Source organism: Branchiostoma belcheri, unplaced genomic scaffold (genome assembly GCF_001625305.1).
Source record: "Branchiostoma belcheri isolate BF01 breed outbred unplaced genomic scaffold, Haploidv18h27 scaffold14, whole genome shotgun sequence".
Classification (NCBI taxonomy): domain Eukaryota; kingdom Metazoa; phylum Chordata; class Leptocardii; order Amphioxiformes; family Branchiostomatidae; genus Branchiostoma; species Branchiostoma belcheri.
Window position 1 is genome coordinate 4,585,119 of NW_017802824.1, and position 26,603 is coordinate 4,611,721.

The 26,603-nt window shown below is 38.7% G+C and overlaps 1 protein-coding gene across 7 annotated transcripts; it reads left to right on the forward strand.

Moving 5' to 3' along the window:
* On the forward strand, nt 1–26,570 carry LOC109464697 (nck-associated protein 1-like). 7 transcript variants are annotated; one of them, XM_019761749.1, is made up of 35 exons: nt 1–211; nt 1,390–1,500; nt 3,160–3,180; nt 4,524–4,616; nt 5,008–5,064; nt 5,235–5,377; nt 5,757–5,847; nt 7,579–7,716; nt 8,137–8,185; nt 8,447–8,603; nt 8,867–8,923; nt 9,145–9,241; nt 9,474–9,595; nt 10,111–10,243; nt 11,170–11,184; nt 11,845–11,907; nt 12,931–13,012; nt 13,651–13,709; nt 14,187–14,332; nt 15,009–15,147; nt 16,608–16,727; nt 17,097–17,236; nt 17,711–17,842; nt 18,258–18,373; nt 18,788–18,890; nt 19,307–19,440; nt 20,023–20,120; nt 20,513–20,606; nt 20,853–20,935; nt 21,154–21,237; nt 21,620–21,716; nt 22,740–22,850; nt 23,435–23,553; nt 23,979–24,068; nt 25,118–26,570. In XM_019761749.1, exons 1-35 carry the CDS (start codon nt 101–103, stop codon nt 25,226–25,228), a joined length of 3,516 nt encoding a protein of 1,171 aa, XP_019617308.1. In that variant the 5' UTR covers nt 1–100; the 3' UTR covers nt 25,229–26,570. The 7 variants fall into 7 exon arrangements, with proteins under 7 accessions (XP_019617308.1, XP_019617309.1, XP_019617310.1 ...); XM_019761750.1 differs by having other exon boundaries at nt 15,009–15,141; XM_019761751.1 differs by lacking the exon at nt 3,160–3,180.
* The last annotated feature ends 33 nt before the right edge of the window (nt 26,571–26,603 follow it).

Sequence of the window (26,603 nt, forward strand, 5' to 3'; positions counted from 1 at the left end):
GCCTCGGTATCAGGAAGTGGCCCAGCCCTTTCCTTCCTGTGTTTTTGTTTCCTCCGCCAAATGTGACCCTTTTCTACACATTTTAGCTGAAAAACACAAGATGTCTCGGACGGGGCAGCTCATCCCCAGTCAGCAGAAGCTGGCGGAGAAGCTGACGGTGCTGAACGATCGGGCCATGGGCATGCTGACGAGGATATATAACATCAAAAAGGTGAGGCTCTCTCGGGGGAATTTTCAGGGGGACCGACTTGTCAGACGGGCTCGTTTTGGGGGAAATCAGACGATTTTTGTGGTGTTTTGACACTTTTTAGAAAGAACCTAACATTTATAGTTCCTAGCTTTGGTAACATGGATGTGGTTTTTAGGTAGTTGACCATAGCGAAACAAAAACGGTGCCTAATAGAACAAAGGATATTTCACTTCACAGACATGTGTGATTATGATAAATTTTCCAGTCATTTTCAAAATTAGCTGTTCCTAAAAGTAAACATTAAAAGACCCTAGCTGTTTATGACTTCCCCAAACTGCCTTGCCCCTCCCCCAATATGCGCAGTGTCTTCTCAGTGTATCTTTAAAATCATGTTGCATTTGAATCAGGGTCCAAGGTTGGTATAAATTAGGTACAACCTCAGTGATTTGAATAAATACAATGTAGCTGTTACGCTGTAACGTTATAAGTTCAAATTTTTTTCTTCTTCCCTTGAATGCCCTCAAATTATCATGTATTGTGTCATTTCAAACACATTCATAGTTGTGTGAGTTAGGGACATTGTATGTTTGTAAGGTTCACTGTCAAATTTTTTTATCAATGGACTATTATCATTTAAATCCTGGAGACAGTGGATTGCAGCAAGGAGCTTCAACACTGTGCAAGTCTACATAATGTACATTTGATTTTGAGTGATCACGGATTTTTTGCGGTTTCGTTTGAATCGCTGGATGTTTGCTCAATGTTAAAAATTCTATGCAAAATACATATAACAGGTTTCATACAGGTACAGGACGTTATGCGTACATGTTCTCAGCACGTCGGCAATACGTACTGTACCTAAGCAAAATCCGTGATGTATTGTATTTAGCACTTCGGCAGAATGTCTCATATTTTATATTATAAGGTTATATTTGCACATATAAGGTTAACATCCTGTCTATAGTTTCCAAATGTTCAGAGTCAGAAAATATTTCGTCTGCAACAGGCAAAATTCTGATGCAATGTTGACCAAAAATACAGAGAAAACCGAGAAAAGCCAGGGTTCTGCACAGGCGCAGTACATTCTACCAATGTGCCTATACTAGTCCATGTGCCAGTAATGCCATGTGAAAAGCCTGAGTGTGTTGCTGATAACATACATAATTGTTTAACATATTTCCCCCATGTCTAATCTGCAGGCCTGTGGAGATGTGAAGTCCAAACCTGCCTTCCTCTCAGACAAGAACCTGGAAGGAGCCATCAAGTTCATTGTCAGGAAGTTCCCACATGTCGACTCCAAGAACAACTATGTAAGAACGGTTCATTCGTAAATATGATACATGAAACTGAATTCCTTAACAAAATTATCATAAATCCTAGATCATGGTTGTTTCCGGGTAAAATGATAAGATTTCTCCCAGGCTAGCATTAGCAAGGCCTGTGCCTAAATCTGATCAGTTGAAGAGCAATTCTTGCATGCCACTGTCATGATAGAATAGCTGAATCCATCTGCCAGACCTGAAATGCTTGTACATACACATACATGTGTAGTGATGCATACCTAAACCCAATTTTAGGTTCAGGTCCGGATTCAAGTCCAGAGGTTTAGGTTCAGGTCCGGACTTGTAAGTCCGGACCTAAACCCATGGCATGTACAAAATTGCATGTTGGCAACCTTGCAATGTTGTCAGGGTGAAACTTTGCCCACATAACATGGAGGCCGGTACTTGACGATGCCCGATGGCTATTTTTTCTTCATTTTGCAGCAAAGATTTTGCATTCTACGGAAGGTTTGAGGTGGTTTGGAAAGAAAAGGGGTATGTGAAATGGTCTTTTATGGTAAATAAGTCCGGACTCGGTTCTTGACTTTTAGGTTTTTTTGGACTTGAACCTAAACATTCTTACAAGTCTGGATCCAAGTCCAGTGAACCGGTATGCATCACTATACATGTGTACATGTATTAGTAGTCAAACAATGTGACTGTTGTATGCGATTTATGCTTCAATGCTTTTCATTCCAGGTAATAATTTGGCTGTATTTTCAATTTATCTACTTACAAATGTACCAATCATCATATTGTGATAGAATCATAGATAACATTATCTATTAGTAGCCTGAGAACTGTTAAGGCGCATCTACATGTATCCCTTACTTTAAGTCATGATAGATAAATTTTATACGTATTTGACATGTACATGTATGTAGGTATCAAGTATTCTATATACATTGTATGTATCATCTTCCCTCCCTCACTAGACTAGATCCTATCCTCTAGTCCTGTCCTTCCCTGTGCCAACTTTCCCTCTATGATCCTCTATCACGTATGCCTTTGCAAGTAGTATCTGATCGCCATAATCTTTTGGCACAAAAAGCGTTGCACTTATTATTACACTTGTATATTCATATTTATAAGTTAGTATCCTTAGAAGTGTTGACTTGTTCCTTTTCTTGGCTATTTCGGCATGTTTGATTTTGTTCAGGTAAGGTTCTATGAACACTTGTATATTTTTTCTGGAAAGTTTTGCCTTTTATTCATCTGTGGTATTTGTACATACATTTGTATAACAAAAGCCCGAGAGCCGTCATGTTTAAAAGACTGTATTTTTTGCTGTGGTGGAGATTTTTTTTTGCTCTCTTTCATGCCAATTGCAATCTTGTTATTTTCCAGAGGTTTTTATTTGTAAGTATTTTGCTCAATTCTCTTGTTGCTTAAATTAATCCATTATTTACCCTACCACAATTATGTATAGTCATCCTCACCCAGAATCCACCAGTTTTTGTTTTTTTTCCTTCGTTTTTCACCCCTGGACCCTTTTGTGTCCTAATTTCAATTACCCACGTGCCTGCAATTTTGCTCATTTAATCCGATTCAGATGTAACTGCCACTAAGAGCTGTAGACTTAGATATAACCGTACGCTTTTTTAACCATGACAATTTTTTTGCCATATCTTATCCTTGCATGTGCAGTGGACAATGCCTTTTGTGCAGGTCAGTTGAGTCGTCTTTTTGCTCTGGAGAGATGTATGCACTGTTGCACTGCACTTTGGTGTGGTCAGGCCTTTATGTGTTTTTTTTTTAAAACCATTTTTTTTCTTGGTAACTTTTGGTCGGATGCTAAGTATTCTGTTGAATACCGTTGTGTGAGATAGTGGCTAGCACATTAAGCACAGCATTTAATGGTATATACATGTAGAGCATATTGCACACTTACTATGGTATCTCTCACACACCTAATTACTCTGTCTTCTATACATGTATTTCTCTCTCCTTCATTCTTGCATTCTTTGCATCTTTCAACTCAATCTTCCTGACTATTTTTTTTTACATTCCTTATGAGAAGCAGTTATGATTTATCCTTGTATGATTGATGCTATATAATTGTTACTTTTTGTTAGAAGGAAACATACTTGGATGGAAATGAATTACTTACTTACAGTTCAGTAAACAAAAAGTGAAATTGTATAAGCTGAAAAATTTGAGATTGAAACAGAGAATGTATACATGATATACTAGTATGTAAAATAACATAATATGTCTGTCAGTCCACTTTTTACATTATCTGAAATGTTCATGCATACATGTATACCCTCTATACCAGCTATGTGTTTCTTTTATAGGCTTACTTCAATCTCTGTTATCACTCAATTTAAATGTTAATTCAATTTTGTAAAGAATCAACTGAGAGTATCTGCCTGGAATTCCAACTTGCCATAATTGCACTTAACAATTTGGTTTGTCACATATTTCAGATTATATCTTTTGCAGAAGTAAACCCACTCAATTATGCACTAAATACACAATCTCTACCATCTCAGCAGTTACTGGGACAGAATCTCCACTTTTATGTTTGTTCCTCTTTGATGAAAGGTGGAACCGTCAAAGATTTTTTTGCTGTCCAGAATCATAGAAAAGAACTTTATATTCAGATTGGGTCCTTCTACATGTCTTTTTTGTTCCTTTTTACCAGTTTAGCTAGAGGCATGCTAGTTTTACATATGGTTTGTTCTCCCTAAAAGTGGCTAAAGTATTATGCATACTTGAAAGTCTCTAGACTTGGTCATACATGTAGCAAGCCATTACAGTCTGAAATAGCTTAGCAAACAAGTATATAATGTTCTCTTAACTTAAGTGAATTATGTCTATATTGTATAAATCTAGTTCACCATACTGTGTATGTACGTAGAGCAGTTTACCGTGACTCTTAAACATGTGTAGTATTTAGAAGCATGACTCGGGTCTTACATGAAGTGGAAGTAATTGTACGAGTACCATGATCTACTGTACTGTACAAGTTTTGGTTCACCTTGTTGATATGACCTTTTCCCCTAAAGTCCCAGCTGCAGCAGGTCAACAACATCAAGGGAGAGATCATGAAGCAGCTCTCACTCTACTACTTCACTTTTGTGGACGTTATGGATTTCAAGGTACATTTTTACACCACTAGTTTTAACACAGTTCTGTGTAGTTTTCTTATCTGTTATCCAAAAGGTTTTGATAGATATGTTTAGAACAATTCCGCACTCTTGATTCTTGTTGCAGGGCTCAAAACTGGTGCAAGTAACATTGAAAATTTACCTGCACCAGGCATTTTAGTTTACCAGTACCATTCATCAGAATTTAGGAAGTAGTAGTCATACTAAAACTGTTCAGAAACCATTGTACTTACTAGGAAGCTCATAGAGCATCACTATGCCATGGTAAAGGAACAGTTACATCTTAGTCACAAAGACAAAAGAATTGCATAAATTGTACACAAACATGGCTAATTGTAATATCTCGTAACCCAGGTTGTACAATCATATATATTTTTTACAGGACCATGTCAGTGAGCTGCTCACAACAATGGATGCCTGTAATGTTCATTTTGACATTGTGAGTACCTCAATGGATTACTTTTACAGAAATATTATAATTACGCTTCAATTACTAAGACTGTGTTTTAGATAGAAATTTAGGTATACTTAATCTAGGTTCATCATTTGTTGCTTTCTTCAACCAAAACTTCTACGTAACTCATTTGATTCCCTTCTCACCATGTATAGACGACCAACTATGACCTGACGAAGGGTTACCTGGACCTGATCATCTCGTATGTGTCTCTGATGCTCCTACTGGCGCGGATAGATGACAGGAAGGCAGTGCTGGGACTGTACAACTACGCACATGACCTGACACATGGCAAAGTGTGAGTTGGACTGATACACAGTGTTCTCTGTGATACAGTGTACAAGCTGCACTATCTTCAGTGCCTTCACAAAGAAGTTACCGGTATATTATGTTTTACGGTCTGTTTGTGTATGTTTATGTGTGTGTTTCTGCATATATGAACAGTGTAACTCAATAAGATACATGTAAGTATGATTGGATTGTGATTTTTGATAAGTGCAATAGAAGAAAGTAGAAAATAGTAGAAAGTTAGATCTTGATGAAATAAAGGTCAAGTTTTGTTACTGAATTGTTACTCTCCAAGTTAGAAAGATCCTTTTGTTGCTTGCATTACACACAATGTAATGATAGTCTTGTATAAGGCCATAACATAAGATTTTGTTCCCTTTTTTTCCCAGGGATCAGAACTTTGCCCGTCTAGGCCAGATGATCCTGGACTATGAACAGCCATTGAAGAAGTTACAGGAGGAATTCACACCTCACAGCAAGGTGAACATCTTCATAACATGAATAGCAAAGTTCTTTGATGACCGTCTGTCATCTTCATCAAGGCAATTCTGACTGGTTTACTGTGCACTGATGCTAGATGTTATACTTGGTGCATAGTTCATTAAAGGTGTTACATGGTTCACAGTGCACTGTTACTTGGTTCACACTGCACTTAAGCTAGTTTTTACTGTTAATGCATTTCCGAACGTAGTGCAACTGTGACATACATAGGCCATACACTGTGAAACATGTAACAGCTTTAGTGCACTACACCAAGTAACATCTAGCGTCAGTGCACATCAAACCAGTCAGAATTGCCCTGATGAAGATGACAGACGGTTACCGTGGCCGACAAGTACAAAATTTTACACCACAACTTTTGATGTTTTACACCGCAACTTTTGGTGTTTTACACTGCAACTTTTGGTGTTTTACACTGCAACTTTGGGTGTTTTACACTGCAACTTTTGCTGTGTTTTACATTGCAACTTTTGCTGTGTTTTACACTGCAACTTTTGCTGTGTTTTACACTGCAACTTTTGGTGTTTTACACTGCAACTTTTGGTGTTTTACACTGCAACTTTTGCTGTGTTTTATACTGCAACTTTTGCTGTGTGGGAAACTTACACCCCTCCCCTTTTATAATGGACGGTCCCCCTGTCAGGTCAAAGGTGACAAAGATGGCGGCGGCCTGAGAGTCACAGTGTCTACATTTGTATACGAGCGATCGCTGTTTTTGTTTACATTATACGCATGCAAATTATTTGAAGACATATGCAAATTCTTGGTAGGCAAATCAGCCAACTGGCACCCACTTTTTGCCTACGGTGACGTCATGGCGATCGCTCGTATTGTTCCCTAATGATCGATAACTTACCTGAGTCAAGAGTCAACACTTCATAATTGAAAATAAGTCTTTATTGCTTCATAGTACCAAGTGGTGCCTCATTTGACTCCCATAGGCCCAATATTTACTCATCAAATTATTAGCGACCTTGCGAGTCCGAATTATCTAGCTAGAAAATGTCACGTGACTCAAAGGCGGGGAAACGTGGAAGACGAATATCGCCGCATGCAAGCGTTTATGACATCATGCCACGATAGTTTAAGCTAATTACATATTTACGCCTTCAGACAGACATCATTTCTATCATACCATGCGTCGACATCAACACGTAGCGGTGCAAACGTTACCAACATTCACTAGATAGCAACATAATTTGTAATCATTGGACCTGGTCGAAACATTTTTAAATTTATCCCGATCTATAGGCCAAAGCTAGAAAAACCTTTAGAAAAAAACTAACGTCACAACGTAGCCAAGCTTTTCCTCTAAAAAACGTATGCACGAAAAGGATAACTCAGTCGACGTAGTTTGCATGACATCGTTGTCACCTTTGACCTGACAGGGGGACCGTCCATTATAAAAGGGGAGGGGTGTAAGTCATCCACACAGCAAAAGTTGCAGTATAAAACACAGCAAAAGTTGCAGTGTAAAACACCAAAAGTTGCGGTGTAAAACACCAAAAGTTGCGGTGTAAAATTTTGTTCTTGTCGGCCACGGTAGACGGTCATCGAAACATTGGCTCGTAAAAAAATAAATGGTTGTGATGAAAGAACTTTGCTGTTCAATTTTAAAACAGTTATTATTTGTTGTACATGTATATTAGCTATGCCTTGCTGTACATGTATACTGAAGTGTTGTACATGTGTTGTGTTGTTGTATGTTAGCTGGTGGCCTGTGCCCTGTTGTCCCTACACCAAGTGTACCCCCGGCGGAACCTGCCTGCTGAACAGTGGAGACAGGCCCAGATGCTGAGTCTGGTCAGTGCTCCAGGACAGATGCTCAACCCTGCACAGAGCGAGACGGTAAGGCAGACTTTTGTGTAATCTGCCAGTCTTATATACACAAGGACTGTACAGAAAAAAACCCACAAATTTTGGCAAGTAAAATTTGGGTTGGGAAGAAATCATACCCAGGTGAAAAGGGGATTGGCACTTTTTTTTTAGAAGCTTGCATTTGATCTCTTTGTCTGTAGTAAGTTGTATCTATGTTTCACGAGGTGTTAACATCTTGAAAAGTGTTTATACAAGATACATATGCCATGAAGTATCATTTTGAGCTGCATTTTTGGTCCACAAGTAGTGTTGAAATCTGTTCTGTCCTGTTTGCTGATCCTAGCAAACCTGATGGATGTTTTCTGTAACTGTTGTTGTGACTGTTGGCCTCACAATATGTCATTTCCTTGTGTTGTACATTAATGTGAAACATTTCTTTGTGCCTTAAAGATGCCCTGTGAGTACCTGTCAGTGGAGACCATGGAGAAGTGGATCATCTGTAAGTACAGTCAAGAAAAGGAACTACAAATGTTTATTTCTGCCAGTATAGAAAAAGGGTAGTTCCAAGCAGTAAAACAGCGCCACCTAGAGGCCAAATGTGGAAGTACAATGATAGGAGATCTAACAGTAATGTAGACAAGTAATAATCTTGAGCAAAAGTTTGCAAAACTGCTTTTCCCTTTTTTCTTACTTGCAATCAGATGTATTGAGAAAAAATTTGACAATGGATAAAAATGTTGACAATGTTGCTGTTTCCCAGTTGGATTCTTGCTGTGCCATGGACAGCTGACACAGTCAGACTCTGCTGTTCAGCTGTGGCGACTTGCGCTGTCTGGGAACTACGTCATCACGCTGTTCCGAGACGAGGTGCTGTACATTCACAAGACTGTGGAGGGGGTGTTCGAGGGGATCAAGGGGTAAGTCTGTTTCCTTCTGTCCTTTTTTTAAAACATTGTCGTCATGTTAAATCTCACATAGATCACAATCAATGTACACGTTGTGATGTTTTTCATACCATCTTGTGAAGTTTGTTCCTCAATACTACATATTGAATAGTCTTGCTTTGAGGATTGATCTTAGGGCTGTGTGTTTACTAGCTGTGCAGTTGTTCCCCATTAGTTATCAATAGTTAACGTTAGTCTGACACCTGTTTTATAATGTAATTTGTATTCATTTTCAGGTACGGCAAGCGTGTAACTGAAACAAAGGAGTGTGCCAATTATGCTGTTGTTAACGCGTAAGTGACTGATATTTGTATTCAAAGTTATATAGATTGGACACAACATGTTAGATTTTTTATGTAGCCATTAAAAACATTTCTAACTGTGTTGAAGAAGGTTTCAAGTAAAAAAGCTGTAACAAAGAATGGCATGAGACACATATATTGTATGCTACCGCAAAATCAGCCCAAAATATTACTCTTGTTTTACAAACATTTGAACTGATTTTGTTGTGCAGGGGTCCGTTTCACCGAGAGAGAAGAGCGTTCCTGCGTACAGCTCTGAAGGAGTTAGTGATGATTCTGGCTGACCAGCCTGGTTTACTGGGGCCCAAGGTACAGCTCAAAAGATGATGGTAGCACTCTTAGGTCTGGTGTAGTGGCTGTGTACAGTGTCTATCTAGTGTGGCTTAACTTAAGATCATACCACTCATATATCTGTAGTGTCTTCTGGTTTATTATATTCTTCTAAGGCAAGTTGAATTTCTAAACTGTTAGACTAGTGTCTTTGAAATAGAAATGGCAATATTTCAAAGATTTGTAATGTTGTTGTTTACTTTTTCTGCAGGCTTTGTTTGTGTTTATGGGTCTGTCGTTTGCTCGAGACGAGGTACTCTGGCTACTGAGACACTCAGAAAACCCTGCGCCCAAACTCAACAAGCGGCCCAACCCTGTGGATTATGAAGACAGGTTGGTAGATTTCGTCTGTGCTTTCTTCATAGTGACTTTGACATTATTTTCAGTTCTTCTTCTATGGCCGTACAATATGATGTCAAAACATAATGCATGATACGTCGATAAAGGTCAGACATCCAGGACCTGGTAATAAGATACGCCAAAAAGCAGTTACTCAAGCAACTGGATATGATTTTGGAAACGGTCCAAATGGATTTGGATATGATTTTCCCAAATCATATCCAGTTGCCTGAATAACTGCTTTTTGTCATAATGCATGATCATCCATTTTCTTTTATGTATATCTTTTGTTACTTGGGTGGCATCGAATGGCTGAAAGGTTAGGCAAACAGACACGAGACCAAGAGGTCATGGGTTTGATCCCTGGTATTCTTAACATTGTGTTCTTGTGGCACACAGTTTTTCCTCACTCTACCCAGGTGTAAAATGGGTACCTGACTTCATTTGGGGATAGAGTCTGCCTTCCAATATCTTACCCACCATCTTTAATCATTTTTTTGTTTCACCAGACAACTGCCAGAGTTGCTGTACTACATGGAAGAGTTGCGGGGACTTTTGCGGAAGTACAACCAGGTCATGCAGCGGTACTACGTACAGTACCTGAACGGGTTTGACTCCATCGTGCTCAACAACCTAGTCCAGGTAGGTTCCAGGTAGTACTATGAGTCCTCTGCATGTCGGCAGTACAACTTGTAACATGGCCAAACTTTCACAAGTCACTTGTTTCAGATAATGGTAAAACCTTTCCATGATTCTAAGTTGTTTCCCAAAATGTTGTTTCCTGGTTGTACAAAATTAGCTCAAAAATTCTGTCACCATGTTATGAGTTGTTTTGCATGAAAAATTATCAAGCATGACTACATTTATACAAATGTGTAAAGTACATGTAGAAATTGCATGCTCATATGTACACAGAGTGATTCAGTTGCATGAAAGGTGTTTGTATGTTTCTATTTGGATTTTAGTAGTCGAATATGATCTGTGCACATACATGTAGAGCACCCTGTAGTAATCCTTCTAATAGCTTATCTTCGTACATAACATTGCCTAGCAAGCTTGTTACATTGCCTGTCTAGATGTGTACTAGTTATTGTGTCATAGATATGAATCTAACATTGTGTTATGCATTTCTGCTGTAATAATTCACATCATCTCATAATTCCTTCCTTCCTTCATCCTCCTTACTAGTGTCTGTTCAAAACACATCCCTATAATTATATACCTCTAGTATACTTGTCTTCTCCCCACCTTTGCTTGTATACCACTTCTCAGTGTAGTTTAATGCATTTTTCACAGTAGCATGGTCATTTTCTCACTGTAGTACAGAAAACTGTAGAATATTGTCTGTTTCCTGCCTTAACCCCCCATCCTATCCTCCACTCTGAGTCAACGTTCACTTTCCAAGTGCATTTCAAATTCCAAGCGCATCTCAACTGCTCAGCTCTGCCTCTCCTATATCTAACTCCATCACATTTAAGGCTTTTAGGATCTTTTTGGCATTTTAGAGGTGGTTGAAATTTTTCTTGTGGACTTCTCTTTCCTCTCTTGTAATGCTCTCCCCACCAAAGAACGGATTGCACCAGGTAGACCTAACTTGTGAAATCTGCTTCTTGAGTTTTGACACTTTTGTCTGCATGCTATTTAGTGTTACTAAATGCTAGTAGAGTTACTCTTTAGAGACTTGTAGAATCACGTTCAGTGTCTTGTCGTAGTACTGTAGAAAAATGCTGTCAAAGATTGAAATCTGCTTGTACGAAAGTATGGGAAATGCAACTGTAGTTTTGTGAATACAGTTTAGTAGTAGTTTTATGCCGGTACCTTTTTGTTCTAATGCGATGCAAGATTAACATTATTGAATGTACAGTTAATAGGAAAATTCAGTTCGTAACAAATCATGCATATGTTAATGTTGTGAGCACAGATGGTACTAGCTATGGCATGTTTATAATTTGGCTGCCATTTTCGCTTATCAAAACATGAAATAATCAGTGGCTTGCTAAAATATTGACTTTTGATTTTGTATTGAAGCCCTATCTGTTTTTTTTTTCAAACATTTTTCAACACAGGAGGTTTTGATATATACAGTGGATGAACTGGAAGAATTTTGATTCTGAGAACAAACAAAAAAAAGACCAGGCAGTTTTACCCTGATGTTGTTTATGCTCCACCCCCCCACACATGAGCGTGTCACTCTTTTGGTAACCAAAATTTCTCTTGTTGTGTTTTCCTGCGGCCTTCGCAAGCCTCGCTTGCGTGCGAGAGAAAGTTTCAACAGCAAACGAAACCCCACGTGTCAGGAGGACTGGGTAAGCCAGTCTATCACCGAGTTTTTGTTGACGTTCCCCCACCAGAAATAACCTCCACCTGCCGAGTTTGGTTTCTTCATCATTCTCCTTGGCACCGACTTTGCCAATCTTTTTTATTTCTGGAAAGAAATCATACTTTACGACTGCTTGTCACACTTTTTTTTTGTGTCTCAAAAAGATTTGTCAAAAGAAGCATCCATGAAATGATGAAAATATAGTACCCCCCTCTCCCCCTGATTCCCCCCTTTTGTATTCAAACTTGCTGTTACTATTGAGCCCTATGGTACTGAGTGGTGTATTTGTGACCCCCTCCCTGTTAAACTACTAACCCTTTAACCAGTTCTATACAAGTATCTAAGTACTAATCTTACCCCCAGGTGGTATACAGGCATTGTGGAACTGAGACCATTCTTTTGAAGTGCGCATGTTTGGTTGAACGTGATACTGTATATATGTTAAAGTCATTTTACGAGTACTGTTCTTGGCAAATGAAAATGTTCTTGCTTTTTACTTTTTACTTAAAGAAAAAAAATTGCACCAAAGACGTTTTGAATGTAAATATAGAACTGTCTTGACAGTGTTAAATTACTGCATTGCAAGATTGCTAGCAATTACATATCTGATATGACAGACTGAAGAAACTCATCCATAGTGCCCGTGTGACCCCTTGTTCTTGTAAATTTGTCCTAGTAAGGTTATACTGTACAGCACATTGACAGAACATACTATATGCCTGTGCAAAACCCAGATATTTGTTGGATGTTTGGTCAATGTTGCGTCAGAATTTTGCCCATAGAAGACAGTATCTTTTCTGACACAACATTTGAAAACTATGGACAGTATGCCATCCTAAATAAATAATTATGCAATCTTAGACGAAACATTCTGCTGAAGTGTTATGCATGATACATTATGGGTTTCATGCAGGCACAGTACATTCTGCCAACAGTATATTCCCAGCACTGCACCAGTATTAGCTGCCATGTCGGCCTCTGCATTGTTTGCATTGTTTCTACCTTCCAGAATCTGTCGGTGTGTCCAGAGGATGAGTCTATCATCATGTCATCTTTTGTCAACACTATGAATGGCCTGTCTGTCAAACAAGGTATAATATATAATATAATACATTTTACATCTGATTCCGATTCATCAGAAATGATATACAAATGCATGATTTACATGTAGCGCTACATGTTTGATGTAAACAATTTAGTAAAGGGTGATAGAATATCCTTTTGTGTAATGCAACTAAAGCTGTTTTTTATTGTTTTTCTAAAAGCAAATCTGTTGACTATCGTCTGTTTTTCAAAGGTTGCTTTGTTTGAATATGAGAAACATTTCGTTCTGATTATGCAATAAAAATGGGTGTGTATAAGTTTACAAGACTGTGACAAGTTGCACGTAGGTACTATTTAGGCTATGTTTACATCTGACACCACCACTCTTTCTCCTTGCTTCATTATCATAGGGACAACTCTTCTTTGTGAGTTTTAAACATCAAATTAGTACTTCCCTGTCCTTTATTTACATGTAGGACCTACATACTTACATACCATCTCTAAACAACATGACTCCTCTTCAACGTGTACATGGAGTTTGAAGTAGATGATTGTGTAAAATCTGGTATGGCCTGGCAAATGTGTTTATCCATTTTGAAATCAGTCCAGGAGAAGAGTAAAAGAGAAAACAAAGCAATGGTGCCTATTGGCTAAATCCCAGAATGATTGTGTTTGTATGTTTCAGTTGAGGAGGGGGAGATATTTGACTTCCGAGGAATGAGACTGGACTGGTTCAGACTACAGGTACTTCAGTTCAGCCATTTGTTTTCCTGAAGGTTATAAGTATTGTTATACATTTACATGTACCATTTGCTCCATTGACAGTTATATCTGACAACAGCTGATTAAATTAGAACTGCCAGCTATCCAGTGTTAAATGTAGTCATCTGATATTAAGTCTGGTAGATACAGTTCCCTGTAACCACACATGTGTACATTCGGTCAAGCATCTATAGCAGCGACACCTGTGCTGCAGTGCAATGTGAACCAGTCAGAATTGCCCTGAGGAAGATGACAGACGGTCACCGAAATGTTGGCTGAAGGAAAGACTTGGTTGTGTAAGAAGAGTCTCTAACTTTACTTTTAGTGACTTACCAACCTGATGAAACTAACGAATACAAGTTTTAGTACCATCAGTTTTAATTGTGTTCTTGTACACTGTAAATGCCAGTCAATTTTGAATAAAAACTTGCTGAACTGAACTTGTGCCTTCCCTGCCAGGCCTACACCAGTGTTAGTCGAGCCCAGCTGGTTCTGAGAGAGAACCCTGATCTAGCACGACTCATGAACACCATCACGTTCCACACATACATGGTGGACAGTCTGGATGAGATGGCTAAGGAGACATCTGACCTCTCCACCTTCTGGTACAAAACCTTCAGTTGTTCCTGTCGCCTACTAATCTGTAAAAATACTAAATTTTGACCAAAGAAGAAACAAATCTTGGAGTCTGAAAAAAGTTTTTCTTTTCTTTTCTACAAAATTTTTGTTGGTGAGCATCATACTAACAATACTTTCTCCACTTAAGAAAAGAACAAGAATACAAAGAATTTTCTTATGTAACGTAAGAAAATATTTCTCAACATATGTTATTAAAAGTATGAAAAATATGAAAAATTTTCTGGTAGTGTACAATGTATGTTATGGCAAAAGCTGCCCCATATTCTATATATCACGAACACAGACACAAATAAGGTAACAAAATTAATGGTAGTGGAAATATTTTAAACTTTTGTTTGATTTCATTTGATGAGAATTCTTGTAACTGACTGCAGTCTCATGCCTGGAAAGTTACTGTGGTGTTTCAGATAGCATCCTCTGTCTTTCATCAGAGACTGAGACATTGAGCCTGCAAAGTTACTGTGGTACAATGTATTTCAGATAGCATCCTCTGTCTTTCATCAGAGACTGAGACATTGAGCCTGCAAAGTTACTGTGGTACAATGTATTTCAGATAGCATCCTCTGTCTTTCATCAGAGACTGAGACATTATTGTTTGCATGAATAATACATTATTTGGATTATTGTTTTTCCTCCCCCCAGTTTTTACGGGCGTCTGTTTGAGCAGTACTTCCAGTGGTGCCTGGAGACACCGTCCCAGATGCGCTACTCCATCAGCTTCCCACTCATCTGTTCCCACTTCATGAACTGCACCCACGAGATCTGTCCAGAGGAGGTAGTGGTGGGGTCCTTACTTATATCATCCCTTCCCTTCTGAGTGAACCTATCAATGCAAACCCTTCAGGGTCGGGCTGGAATCAGTTTGACTGCTGCCAACCCTATCTTTCAGCTCCATCCTCTTCTTTTTTTTTTAAAAGAAGTTTGTTTGTAACGTTTCCCTCATTGATTGCTTGGAATTTTAATTTACCGCTGTCACTTCCCTTTTCAGCAATGCTTCTTGCCGAAGCCTTCTATCTTTTTTATTTTTTTGCTTGTGTGGATTTCACAGCTCAAATTTATGTTATTTGTTTTATCTCATTTTCATTTTTTTTACAACGTCACAGTCAAGTTTCTGATACAGTTATATCAAAAGAAGTCTCGTAGCAGTTAGTATTTTGATGAAAATATGTAGATGACTACCGCCTAAGTTTTGCTATTGGTTTGCCCCAAGGTTTTGCACTGATAGGTGCAGCTGACATTTTCCCCCTGGCCATTCCCTATGATTTGCCTCAGCATTTTGTGTCTCCCTACTGAACTGCCACCAAACTTTTCACTAATCTTTTGTGATGTGCCTTTCAGAAACCAATGCTGTCATACAAGCAAAATGTATGCATTCATATTTCTTATGTACAAGCTTGGTAGTACTGGCTCGTGGCAGCAGCAGATTTGCTCTGTATTTTTTGTCATTCTGGCCGAATTCTGCTGTACATGTATGTGTTAAAGGCATGGGCAGCATATGAAGTGATTGGAAGGCTGGCGTTCTTGTTGCTTGTTGCGTACATCATTGTTATGATGGTTATGAGCATCCGACAAGCCAAGAGTCCCCCGAGCAAATGCATCTTTTCCTAGTGCATGTTTTCGTTCTGGCTTCATGTCTGCATGCTGCAGTGTTGCAGGATGTGGGACCCTACAAATGAGCTGAAATGAGGAATGTAATGTTACCATACTCATCACAAATTGTACATATGGATGTGAAAAGACACAGAGTTTGCCCTGGAGGGTAGAATGGATTTTGTAAGCCAGTGCTAGAGACTGTTTATTAACCATTTAAATATGACTGAACCACACACAGTTGAGAACCAGTGGGGGCTCAACAAGAGAAAGAAAAAGTCAGGGTACAAGTTTCTGTGAACTTCCATCCAAGGTGCACAAAATCCAAACTGTAGTGATACAGTAGTTTCAAGGCATGAAAAATAATTACATGTACAACAGATGAAGATATATACAGGTCTAATATTTGTTGAATCTAGGAGCTTTAGAAATATTTGGCTAGGAGAAGAGATGTACTTTTGTTAGATCAGTTTTAGAGCATGACATTATCTTAAAGGAACTACAAGACGGATTGATCTTCTGACCCAAGGACCATGTGCATGTGCATGCATTCATATCCTACTGTTACAACTTCACCTCATGTCACATTAAGCGTAGAAGAAAAATAAGTGTGTGTGACGATTTAACTTGAAGCTTTTTGTGAATTTGTAGCGACACCACATTGGGGACCGTAGCCTGTCACAGGCCAACTTCTTCCTGGATGAGATGGCAAAGGAGGCCAAGAACATCATTACCTCTATCTGTGATGAACAGTGCAAGCTTGGAGATCAGGTAAGACATTACATTAAACATATGTTAAAAGGGACTAATGTTACATGTATGTAGCCAGAAGAGTATTTTACCCATGTTAAGCATTAAAAACATGGCAAACCAGGACTGGTGATGGAGCTTTCACATTGTATTTTGTACTTAACTTGCAGCTTGTGATATTTTATCAAGGGGTTGCAAATGTTTGTTGTCAGGGCAAAAACTGGTATTCCTGATTTTTGTACTCCCTATGTGAGAATCTCAGTTGAAAAAATCAGATGCAAAGATACAATGTAGATGCTGAAGTACACTAGCAACAATCATCACTGTCTTCCCCAGCAGTGCTACACAAAGAATGACTGGATTCTATACTTGATTTTGTTTTATTCCCAGCTGTTGCCCAAGAATGCTGCCAAGACCATCAGTATTGCCATCGAGAGGAAGAGAAACCAGAACAAAGCCAAGAAGCTGCCACAGGAACCTGACAAACCTGGGAGGGAGAGCATGCGCCGCTCTCGCACTGATGTCACAAGGTTAGCGAGAACTGACTTCAAATCATCCCAGGATTTCAAGGGATTTGCAGATCTATAAACTGAGCACATCAGCAGAACATACCGTGCCTGCGTGAAACCCAGATTTTCCCCAGTTTTCGTTGGATGTTTGGTCAATGTTGCATTAGAATTTTGTCAGTTGCAGACAATATTTTTTTCCAACATAACAATTGGTAACTACAGTCGGGATGATAACCTTATATTTGCAAATACGACCTCATTTTGAGCATGAAATCAAAGTCAAAAGAAAATGACATGCGCTTGTGGTAGAAAATATTTTGTCCAATCAAGAGTATACATGTATAATGTATGACAAACTTATGAAGTAAAGTTATACATGCGCAGATAATTGTCATAGCGGTAGCACATAGAGTCAAGTAATGTTTGGATCTGCCACATTGTAAAGTACACTGTATGTCCTGTGGACCTACTTGTTAACAGTACATTTTCCCCTAGCATGGACAAACTGTACCTGATGCTGACAGAGCTGTGTTCTGCCATCAACTACACCCCGTCCATCCAGGTGTGGGAACACACCTTTGCTCCCAGGGAGTACCTGACTCAACACCTGGAGTCCAGGTTCACAAAGTAAGGATCAACTCCATTAGAAACAAAACAATCAGCTAGAATTTACTAGAAATCAACTTTTGCAAAACAAATGTATAATGTTGACCTTCACATGGTTTAGTCCAACAAACCATTGCTCTGTTTATTCTTGCTGAAGCACATTCATGTATATGGTGACCAGCCCCTCCTGCCACTTGCTACATAATGTAACCCAACACCACAGGGGTGTCTGCTACAGCACCAGTTACCGTGGTGACAGCCATCATTGACCTTTTTTGTTTGGAGAAGAAGAAGAAACAGAGCAAAAACAATGTTTTCCTTCCATGAAGGTAAACTTAAAAAAGCCAACAGAAAATACTGTATAATGTTGAAGTAAAACTATTAAATAAATACACTATCTTACCAAGATTGTTTAATTTTGTTTGCCGTATTTCAGAGCCCTTGTAGGGATGGTGATGTACAACCCTGACTCTGGGGAGATTGCCAAGCCTTCAGAACTACTCAACAGTGTGGAGGCCTACATGGGAGTACTGCAGACCATAGAGAATTATGGTGAGAGCTTTCCTGCAATAAAAAAGGCATTGCATGCTGGAAACTAAACCACAGGATCTGAAATATCACTCAAAGATGTATGATTTCTGTGGTTGTAATTTTCATGGGTATTGCATGTTTCACATGCATATTAAAGAATCCATGTTTAACATACATGTGCATGTACAATCTGTATCTGTATCTGTATAGCCGGTATAACCGCCTTTCGGCGTAACACACCAGCTTCGCAGGAACGCGGCGCGACAATGAACCTAACGACAATAAAAGTTGATTGTAGTTGGTTTCATAGAGTTTCTTTTTTTAAAGGCATACCTTTTGCCAGAAATCTATAGAATGATTTCACATTTGCAAGTTGTACTGCACTCCTTTACTCAAGTGTTCATTCATTTTAACCTTGATGTTTCACCCCTGCAGTTCACCTAGACATCACCAGGGTGTTCAACAACGTGTTGCTCCAACAGACCCAGCCCCAGGACAGCCATGGAGACAAGACCATCACAGCTCTCTACACTAACTGGTCAGTCACTGGGTCTTAGTGTACAAAACACCAAGGACAGGCATGTTTCCCTGTGTATGGCTGTTGTTCAGCACCAAGGACAGGCATGTTTCCCTGTTTATGGTTGCTGTTCAGCACCAAGGACAGGCATGTTTGCCTGTTTATGGTTGCTGTTCATCACCAAGGACAGACCTGTTTATGGTTTCTGTTCAGCACCAAGAACAGGCATGTTTCTCTGTTTACCTGTTTATGGTTGGTACTCAGCACTAAGGACAGACCTGTTTCCTGTTGATAAAATAATATGTAATAGCAATTAACTAATTAAATAATAAGTTAAGTAGCTAATTAATTAATTAGTTAATAAGTTCTAGATAGGCACTGTTCTGTATATGATAGATTGTTTGCTGGATTTTTTATGATGTTAACTCCCTGCCCAGGTACTTGGAGGTACTGCTGAGAAGAGTGAGTACAGGACAGATCATGTTCTCACCCAACAGACATGCCTTTGTCAACGTCGGCGTGGATCCCAATCAAGTGGCCGTAAATGCTGAGGAGTTCTCAGATATCAGTGGTGAGAATGTATTATGATCAAACTATATTGCATTACATTGCTACCAAATACAATGTATGGCATCTAATGCGATACATATCAAACATACTATGAGACCAATAGTAATTACCATGTATTCACTAATGGAGATATAAATAAACCAAACCAAACCTATGGAGTAAGAATTTGCTTTTACAGTCAATGGTAGAATTTCTAGCATGTACATTTTTGTATGGATTTTTTTTAGATATTGTCCCATGTGTACAGTGTACAGCATGTATTGTCACCTGTCAGTGTGTACCTTAAATGTGCTACCCTTTAATAGAAATCCTGGACTCGCATATAGTGAATATTATGCATTATCAAAATATTTGGGGAAAACAATCAGAAAGTAAAAATCATCTATTTGTCCTTTGAATTATTCAATATTGGTAATATCAGGTAGATTATGATTATGGGATGTACAGTGTATATGTTTGTGTGTAGTATTCTGAGCATATTTGTTAAAGATACTAGACGTTCTCTGTAAAGTTGTTATAAGCTTGCAATGCAATGCTGCTCTTGACTGAAATCCCTACCTTACAAGATATGGTTTGCTTGCAGAACTGCGATCCCTTGCTGAACTGTTGGGGCCTTATGGAATGAAGTTCCTGAATGAGAGTTTGATGTGGCACATCTCCAGCCAGGTGGCAGAACTCAAGGTGAACAACTTGTCTTGACTAGACCAAGCAATGATATTCAGTTACAATTAGGTCTTTTTTTGTATACTTGCACTGGTGCAGGCTATATTGAAAATTACCTGTACCAGACAAATTGTACCTGTACCACTCAGAATTTAGCAGGTATGAATTATACTAAATCCACATACACCCACATTTGTACATAAACCCAGTACATGGACCAGGGCAGGTTAGGTGCAGGTACATTTGGTACACATCAGAAATAGCTCCAATTTTACCTGCGCTAACCTGTGTATCCAGGTAGCACAGTATTTTGAGCCCTGCAAATTCATCTCTGTGATGATCCTGTGTATGGACAGATAAATGTTGTCTCATCATGATTTAACATATCTTTTATCATATCTGTATGACAGAAACTGGTGACCCAGAACAAGGATGTGTTGACTACTTTGAGGACCCACTTTGACAAGCCAGCCTTGATGGCAGAGCACTTCAACAGACTCAGAGGTAACTCTTTTCTCCTTTTAAAAATCTTCCATGAAATAAGACTATTTAAAACTTGTTCAACTGTTGAACAACAGTCCTTTAAGTAGTCATACCGGTAACAAATATAACTGAAATATAGGTATTCAAACTTGATTTTTTAGTACACAATATTTCTGAGTTCAGGCCAGTTCTAAGGCAAACGGCTAAACTGAAAATGTGAAATTACAGTTATCCCCATGTGAAATGATAATGTCTATCCCCCTTTAGATGTTGACAATGTGCTGAAGAGAGTCACTATTGTTGGAGTCATCCTTTCCTTCAAGACACTGGCTCAAGATGCTCTGAATGATGTAAGACTCATTTCTATATGTATTTCCCATACATGTACATGTATGTAAGCAGTAGAAGAAGTGCTATCCTAAATACATTTGTACTTGTTTTTGTTTTCCTGATTGAGAGTTTTAATGTAACATCTAGAAGTAAATATTAGCTGCATGTACTACATGATTGTAGTAATAATTGTTTTGGGTGGCACTCATCATCAGTTCCTGTTCTGGAATTCCCACAGGTGCTGAAGAAACGCATCCCATTCCTGATGAGCTCCATCATCGACTTCCAGAAACACTTCCCTGAGACACCTGAGAACAACATGGTCAGTGTACATTCTCTACTTCCCAATCATCTGTTGGCCCTGTATTTTGTGTCATTGAATGGCTAAGTGGCTTGGCTAGTGGACAGGAGATCAAAAGGTTGTGATTTCAATCCCTGGCTAGAAGTTGTGTCCTTTGGAATAGCTTTTTACATGACTCCACCCAGGTGTAAAATGGGTACCCTACTTTGGTTGGGGAGGTAAAAGGCAGTGGAAGGGGAGGGATGGGCTCCACCTTCCTATCTTTGCCCTAGACACTGTGTTATCTCAAGGCCCCTACTGCCAGAAACTACGTTGTACCTTTTCCCTTTTTAGCCATACTTCAGTGTTACAGTTATGGTTATCATTACAGTTGCATGGAATATTTTTATCTTGTTTGTGTCAGGTTCGTGTTGAGATAGTGAATGAGATGGCATCGGCAGCTGGCCTCCCCTGTGATGTAGACCCAGCATTGTGTGCTGCTCTCAGAGTACAGAAATCTGGTAAGCAAGTGTATTGGGTTGTCACCTTTTTCTTTTATGGTTGGAATTTTCTACTCTTTTATCACACCTGGCAAACTTTATTTTTCATCAATTGATAGTTAATATGTGTTTAATATGCTTCAAATAACAAGCACACTAACCCAACCATTCATTTTTAAATCATACAGATCATACATGATACATCTCCATGTCACTTCCCACCCATGTCTTTTTTGTTTCACTTCATTTTTTTTAGCTTGTCCTCCATGTAGGCAAATGCATTCCTTTAATCTGTGTTTAACTTACTAATTCTACTAATCTAGCTGTAATCTAAATCAAATTGTTACCCCCTGTTCACCTTTGCTTATGTATAAGCCTACATGGAGGAGTTTTTCTCCGTGTTTTGGTCATGTTGGAAACCTTACAGGTGCGGGTGCTGAATACTTTCTTCCACAACCGTTTCATATGAGACGACAGATTTGGGCAGGTTGGGCCACACTGACTGTTTTTTTGTTGAACATCTTTTAGTGTCACTTTTTTTTTCATCTATTTCATGCCATTGTGTACAAATGTACAACAAGCACACAGTTTGGTTGTCACATTGTTGTGAGCATCACACTGAACTTTGATTCTAATTAGGAGTTTGAATTTGTAGTTGTCTGCTGAGTCTTATGAAGTTCATATTTGAATTATATCTGCAAGCTGATTTTGTGAATTGAAGGAAAGTTTTCATTGGGTACATGTCATCTGCAAACTAACAGTTATTTCCCTAGCTCGATGGTTACCAAAAATTTTTTAGCTGCCCAGTCTCTTTCGTCCTCTATAACTGTATATGCAAAGTGAAAGAGACTCTGCCGCTAAAATGGGTTAGGTAACCTGACTGTTATGTCCGGTCTTGGCCTCAGTTGTATTCTGTTTTGTGCCACAGTCTTCTTGTATGTACCCTTTACAAAATGTATACCATGTGTAATGCATTTCATTTTAACACTAACAGGGCTATGTTCAATTTGAAACTATTTTGTGACTGGGACACTATGTTTACAGAGAATCCAGATGAGGACTATAAGATAGCCTGTCTGCTGATGGTGTTCATTGCCGTCTCCTTACCGATGCTGTCACTAGACTCCCAGTCTTCCTTCAGAGCAGACCTAGAAGGTAGGGAATTTTGGTTGAGTAAAAAAAAAGTTGTGAACTGATTGGTCATTAATTATCCAGATGAAGGCGACAGTGGTCGTTGAAAATTTGATCCCTGTACAATTGTGTGTTGGAATAAAGTTCAAGATTTTACTATGATTACTACCAACACAAATGAACTTTCATGATAAAAAAAGAATCACAGGTCAATAGGGCAATAATTTTTTTTCTGGTTGATGCATTGGATATACAGTAATATATGTTTGTTTTAAGATGACAACTTTATATACAATGTCATGTAGAAACAGAATCCATGGTGAACAGGCATACACTAAAATGTAACTGCATTCAAAGTTCTTTAATTTTTAATTTTTTAACAATTGTTCTTTAATTTACAGTTACATGAAATGTACATATATACATCATTTTGCAATGTCAAAGCATACCATAATTTTACTGTAGTGTTGTATTTTCCAAGTTGGCTCTATTGCTGTGTTGAAATCCACGCCTGAATTCAAGATGTGAATGTCTCAAAGGGTGCTTTTTTATGTTATATGCAATTTGTATGATTTTGTTGTTTTTGTTTGTTTGTTTACCTCTTCTAGGACATACAAACAACATCCACTGCCTGGCCAAGGCTGTTAACAGTATCGCTGCAGCCATGTTTACTATATATGGGAAAGGCAGGGTGACCATTGAGGAAAGGCTTAAAGAGTTCCTGGCTGTAAGTCCCACCATCAGATCTACAATCATGTAGAAAATGTATTTCTAGTCTTGACATGTTTGCTGCCTGTTGTAAGTGCAAAGGATACTCAGTACAATGTGTACATGTATATGTACATACAAGTATGTGTTTGTCTGTTGTACCATTCATGGAACATTTTGTAGGTAGCACCATAGAAGTTGTTTTTCTGATTTTAAGGGTACCCTGTCAGAAGTCTTATACATGTATGTCAACTCTTTTTCGGAAGAACAACTCAGTTTTGTGATGTTTTAAAGAACATGGTTTCTTTATACACTGTATGTGGGGTGATGTCTGTGTAATTCCAGATACAATAGTAGGTACATTATGTATTGTTTGGGACTGTACATGTACTTTTGCAGTTTACTCATCGTAATGTCTTTAAAATTTGTTTGTCACTGTCACAGCTGGCCTCCTCCAGCCTGCTAAAGTTGGGACAGGAAACCGACAAGTTGGCCCTGCGGTCCCGCGAGTCAGTCTACCTGCTTCTGGACCAGGTGCAGCCATTTTTGTTTCCTTCTTGGCTTTCCTTTCCTGATATTCTAATTCCTCAGTGTGTTCTGCCCACATGGTAAGCAACCCACCTCTGCTCCTTTTCACTCTGTAGCTACTCTGTAGAATTAAGTGCTGGCTTCTGTACAGCTAGTGTTTCTTACTGCTTTGTGCCCTTTTCTTATCTTACTTATTAGGTCTTGAAACCTAGGTGCTGATACGGCATTCTGGTACTGCAGCTACTACTACTGACTTTACTCCTGCATGAATGTGTGTAGAGCCCCCTAGTGACACCCTTGCTCACTGCAGTAGAGCAGGCATGATTCTTGTGACTAAAATGTTAACAAAATCTGTCTTGTCCATCTGTTGAGGTATATTGCCTGGGCATCATACCTGCTCTCTGTAATTGCTTTCTATAGAGGACAAACCACAAAAGAATGATATGGCCAAAATTTTAAGAAAAAAAAAATCACAGCTACGGCAACAATTCTTTCTCAACATTGGCTGAATTGCTCTGTATGCGAGTTTTATCTAGTATTGACACAAATCATTGTTCCTTTGTGGTTTATCCCATAACACTGTCCCTATGATTGAGTTGTAGACAGTAGAGATTCTTGTATGTGTAGTATGACTCTTGCATGCCATTTTGTAGCTCATAGCTTCATTCTGCCTTGTTTGTAGTTATAGATTGTGTGTACATGTATGTACTAGTGTCATCAAGAGAGACTCGCATCTGAGTAAAGAGACTCTTTGTCAACCAACCAAGTCTTTTATTCAGCCAACGTTTTAGTGACCGTCTGTCACCTTCCTCAGGGCAATTCTGACTGGTTCACATTGCATTGCAGCACAGGTGTCGCTGCTATAGATGCATTCCCAAATGTACAATATTTACATATCTACGGCTGAATAAAACACTTGGTTGTGTAAAAAGAGTCTGTTTACTCAGTGTCTTACCAACCTGATGAAACTATTCATGGAGACTGGCATATGTTTGTGATTTTTGAGTGTTAATTGTTTCCTGCTCTGTGTTTTTTCCTTCTCTTGTTTCCTTCAGATTGTGAGGGAGTCCCCGTTCCTGACCATGGACCTGTTGGAGTCCTGTTTCCCCTACGCTCTCCTGCGGAACTCCTACCACGCAGTACTGAGACACGACAACCGGATGTAACGTAACAGACGCAGTCTAAACACACAGAGCAGCTTACGGACATGTATAGTAGCATCGTGATGCTGCCAATTGTTTCTGAAATGCACTGCGTGCATGCACGAAGGACATACGTGTACAAATATACTGTACATGTAAACCACAGATGATCAGGTATTGGAATCTGCAAATGTGCAAGATCATAATCTACGAAACCGTGTAACCCTTGCCTGCAGAAAGATAATTCATCAGATTGGGGGTGTGGAGTTGCCTTTGGGTATCTTATCTAAGAAGGCTAAATCAATACTAACTTTGTTCTGAGAGATACGAATTCATTTTCACAGGTTGGATGAAAATGGCAGTTGTGTGATATTGTCTACAAATTAGTTTGTTTTATTTATGGGGTGCTATAATTATAATGTTTTTAAGGTAGCGAATCATTTCCACTGAAAGATATTTAAAGCAGATCATTCCTTAAGCTAGTAGATGATCATAGGATAAATTAAAGGTTCATTGCAAAGGACATGGGTTATATTCTTTAGATTTGGACAGAATTCATTTATGAACATTGTGTGTGTATATGGTAAGATAATACACAATGTGTGTGATGGCAGTGGTATTGGATATTACTCCTGTGCTCATTTTTATACAAGTGTGTTGAGAACTTCAAAATCTGTGTCAAAAAATTGAAGAGAAGCCCTGAAGAGAAAAATGTGAAGAAATCCTGCATTCAATGTATGACTTGCTGTCTTCCGTACTGTGTTAGTTAAGTGTTAGATTTTCCAAAGTAACGGCAAACATGACACAGTGACGAGAATGTAATTGTACCATGTATCATGCCATGTTGACAGCTGGTATATCTAACCATACTTGCATAGTCTTAACTTCAACATTGGAGACTTACATTGTATGGCAGCATGTTGTGTTGAAACTTTTAGGTTTGAATGTGAGATTTAAAAGCCATGAAGAGGCATTGAGTCTGGTTGTATGCTTGCCCTGTAGTTCCTTTCTGTATGATAATATCTCCTTATTATTTTGTAACAAAATTTGGTATTCATGTATATAGGCTCCATAATGATAGATTCAATGTCTTTTCCATTTGAATATGTGGACAATGATTGGTGGTTGAAAAATCTGGAAAAATCCAAAAACTAAGTGTCAAATTGGTTTGAACAAAATAACATGTATTACATTGTATCTTTACCAGGTAGCAAGGGTATATAATACAATTCTCATGCTATTCCTTGTACAAAAAGTCATGATCATTTGGCCTACAGTATCTCAACATAGAACTTGACTTGGAATAAAATCTAACATCTCACTCATTTGTGGTTTGTCTTTACTTTTTATAATGGCAAAACATAATGCCATGGAAGTTCAGTAACACTTCATACTACAA

Bases quoted from the DNA above. Each gene is read 5' to 3' on its own strand.
- LOC109464697 (XM_019761749.1), top strand. From the start codon at position 101: ATGTCTCGGACGGGGCAGCTCATCCCCAGTCAGCAGAAGCTGGCGGAG. The intron at 1,501-3,159 runs GTAAGAACGGTT...TTGCATGTGCAG, and splicing joins TCGACTCCAAGAACAACTAT to TGGACAATGCCTTTTGTGCA. The intron at 9,242-9,473 runs GTACAGCTCAAA...CTTTTTCTGCAG, and splicing joins CTGGTTTACTGGGGCCCAAG to GCTTTGTTTGTGTTTATGGG.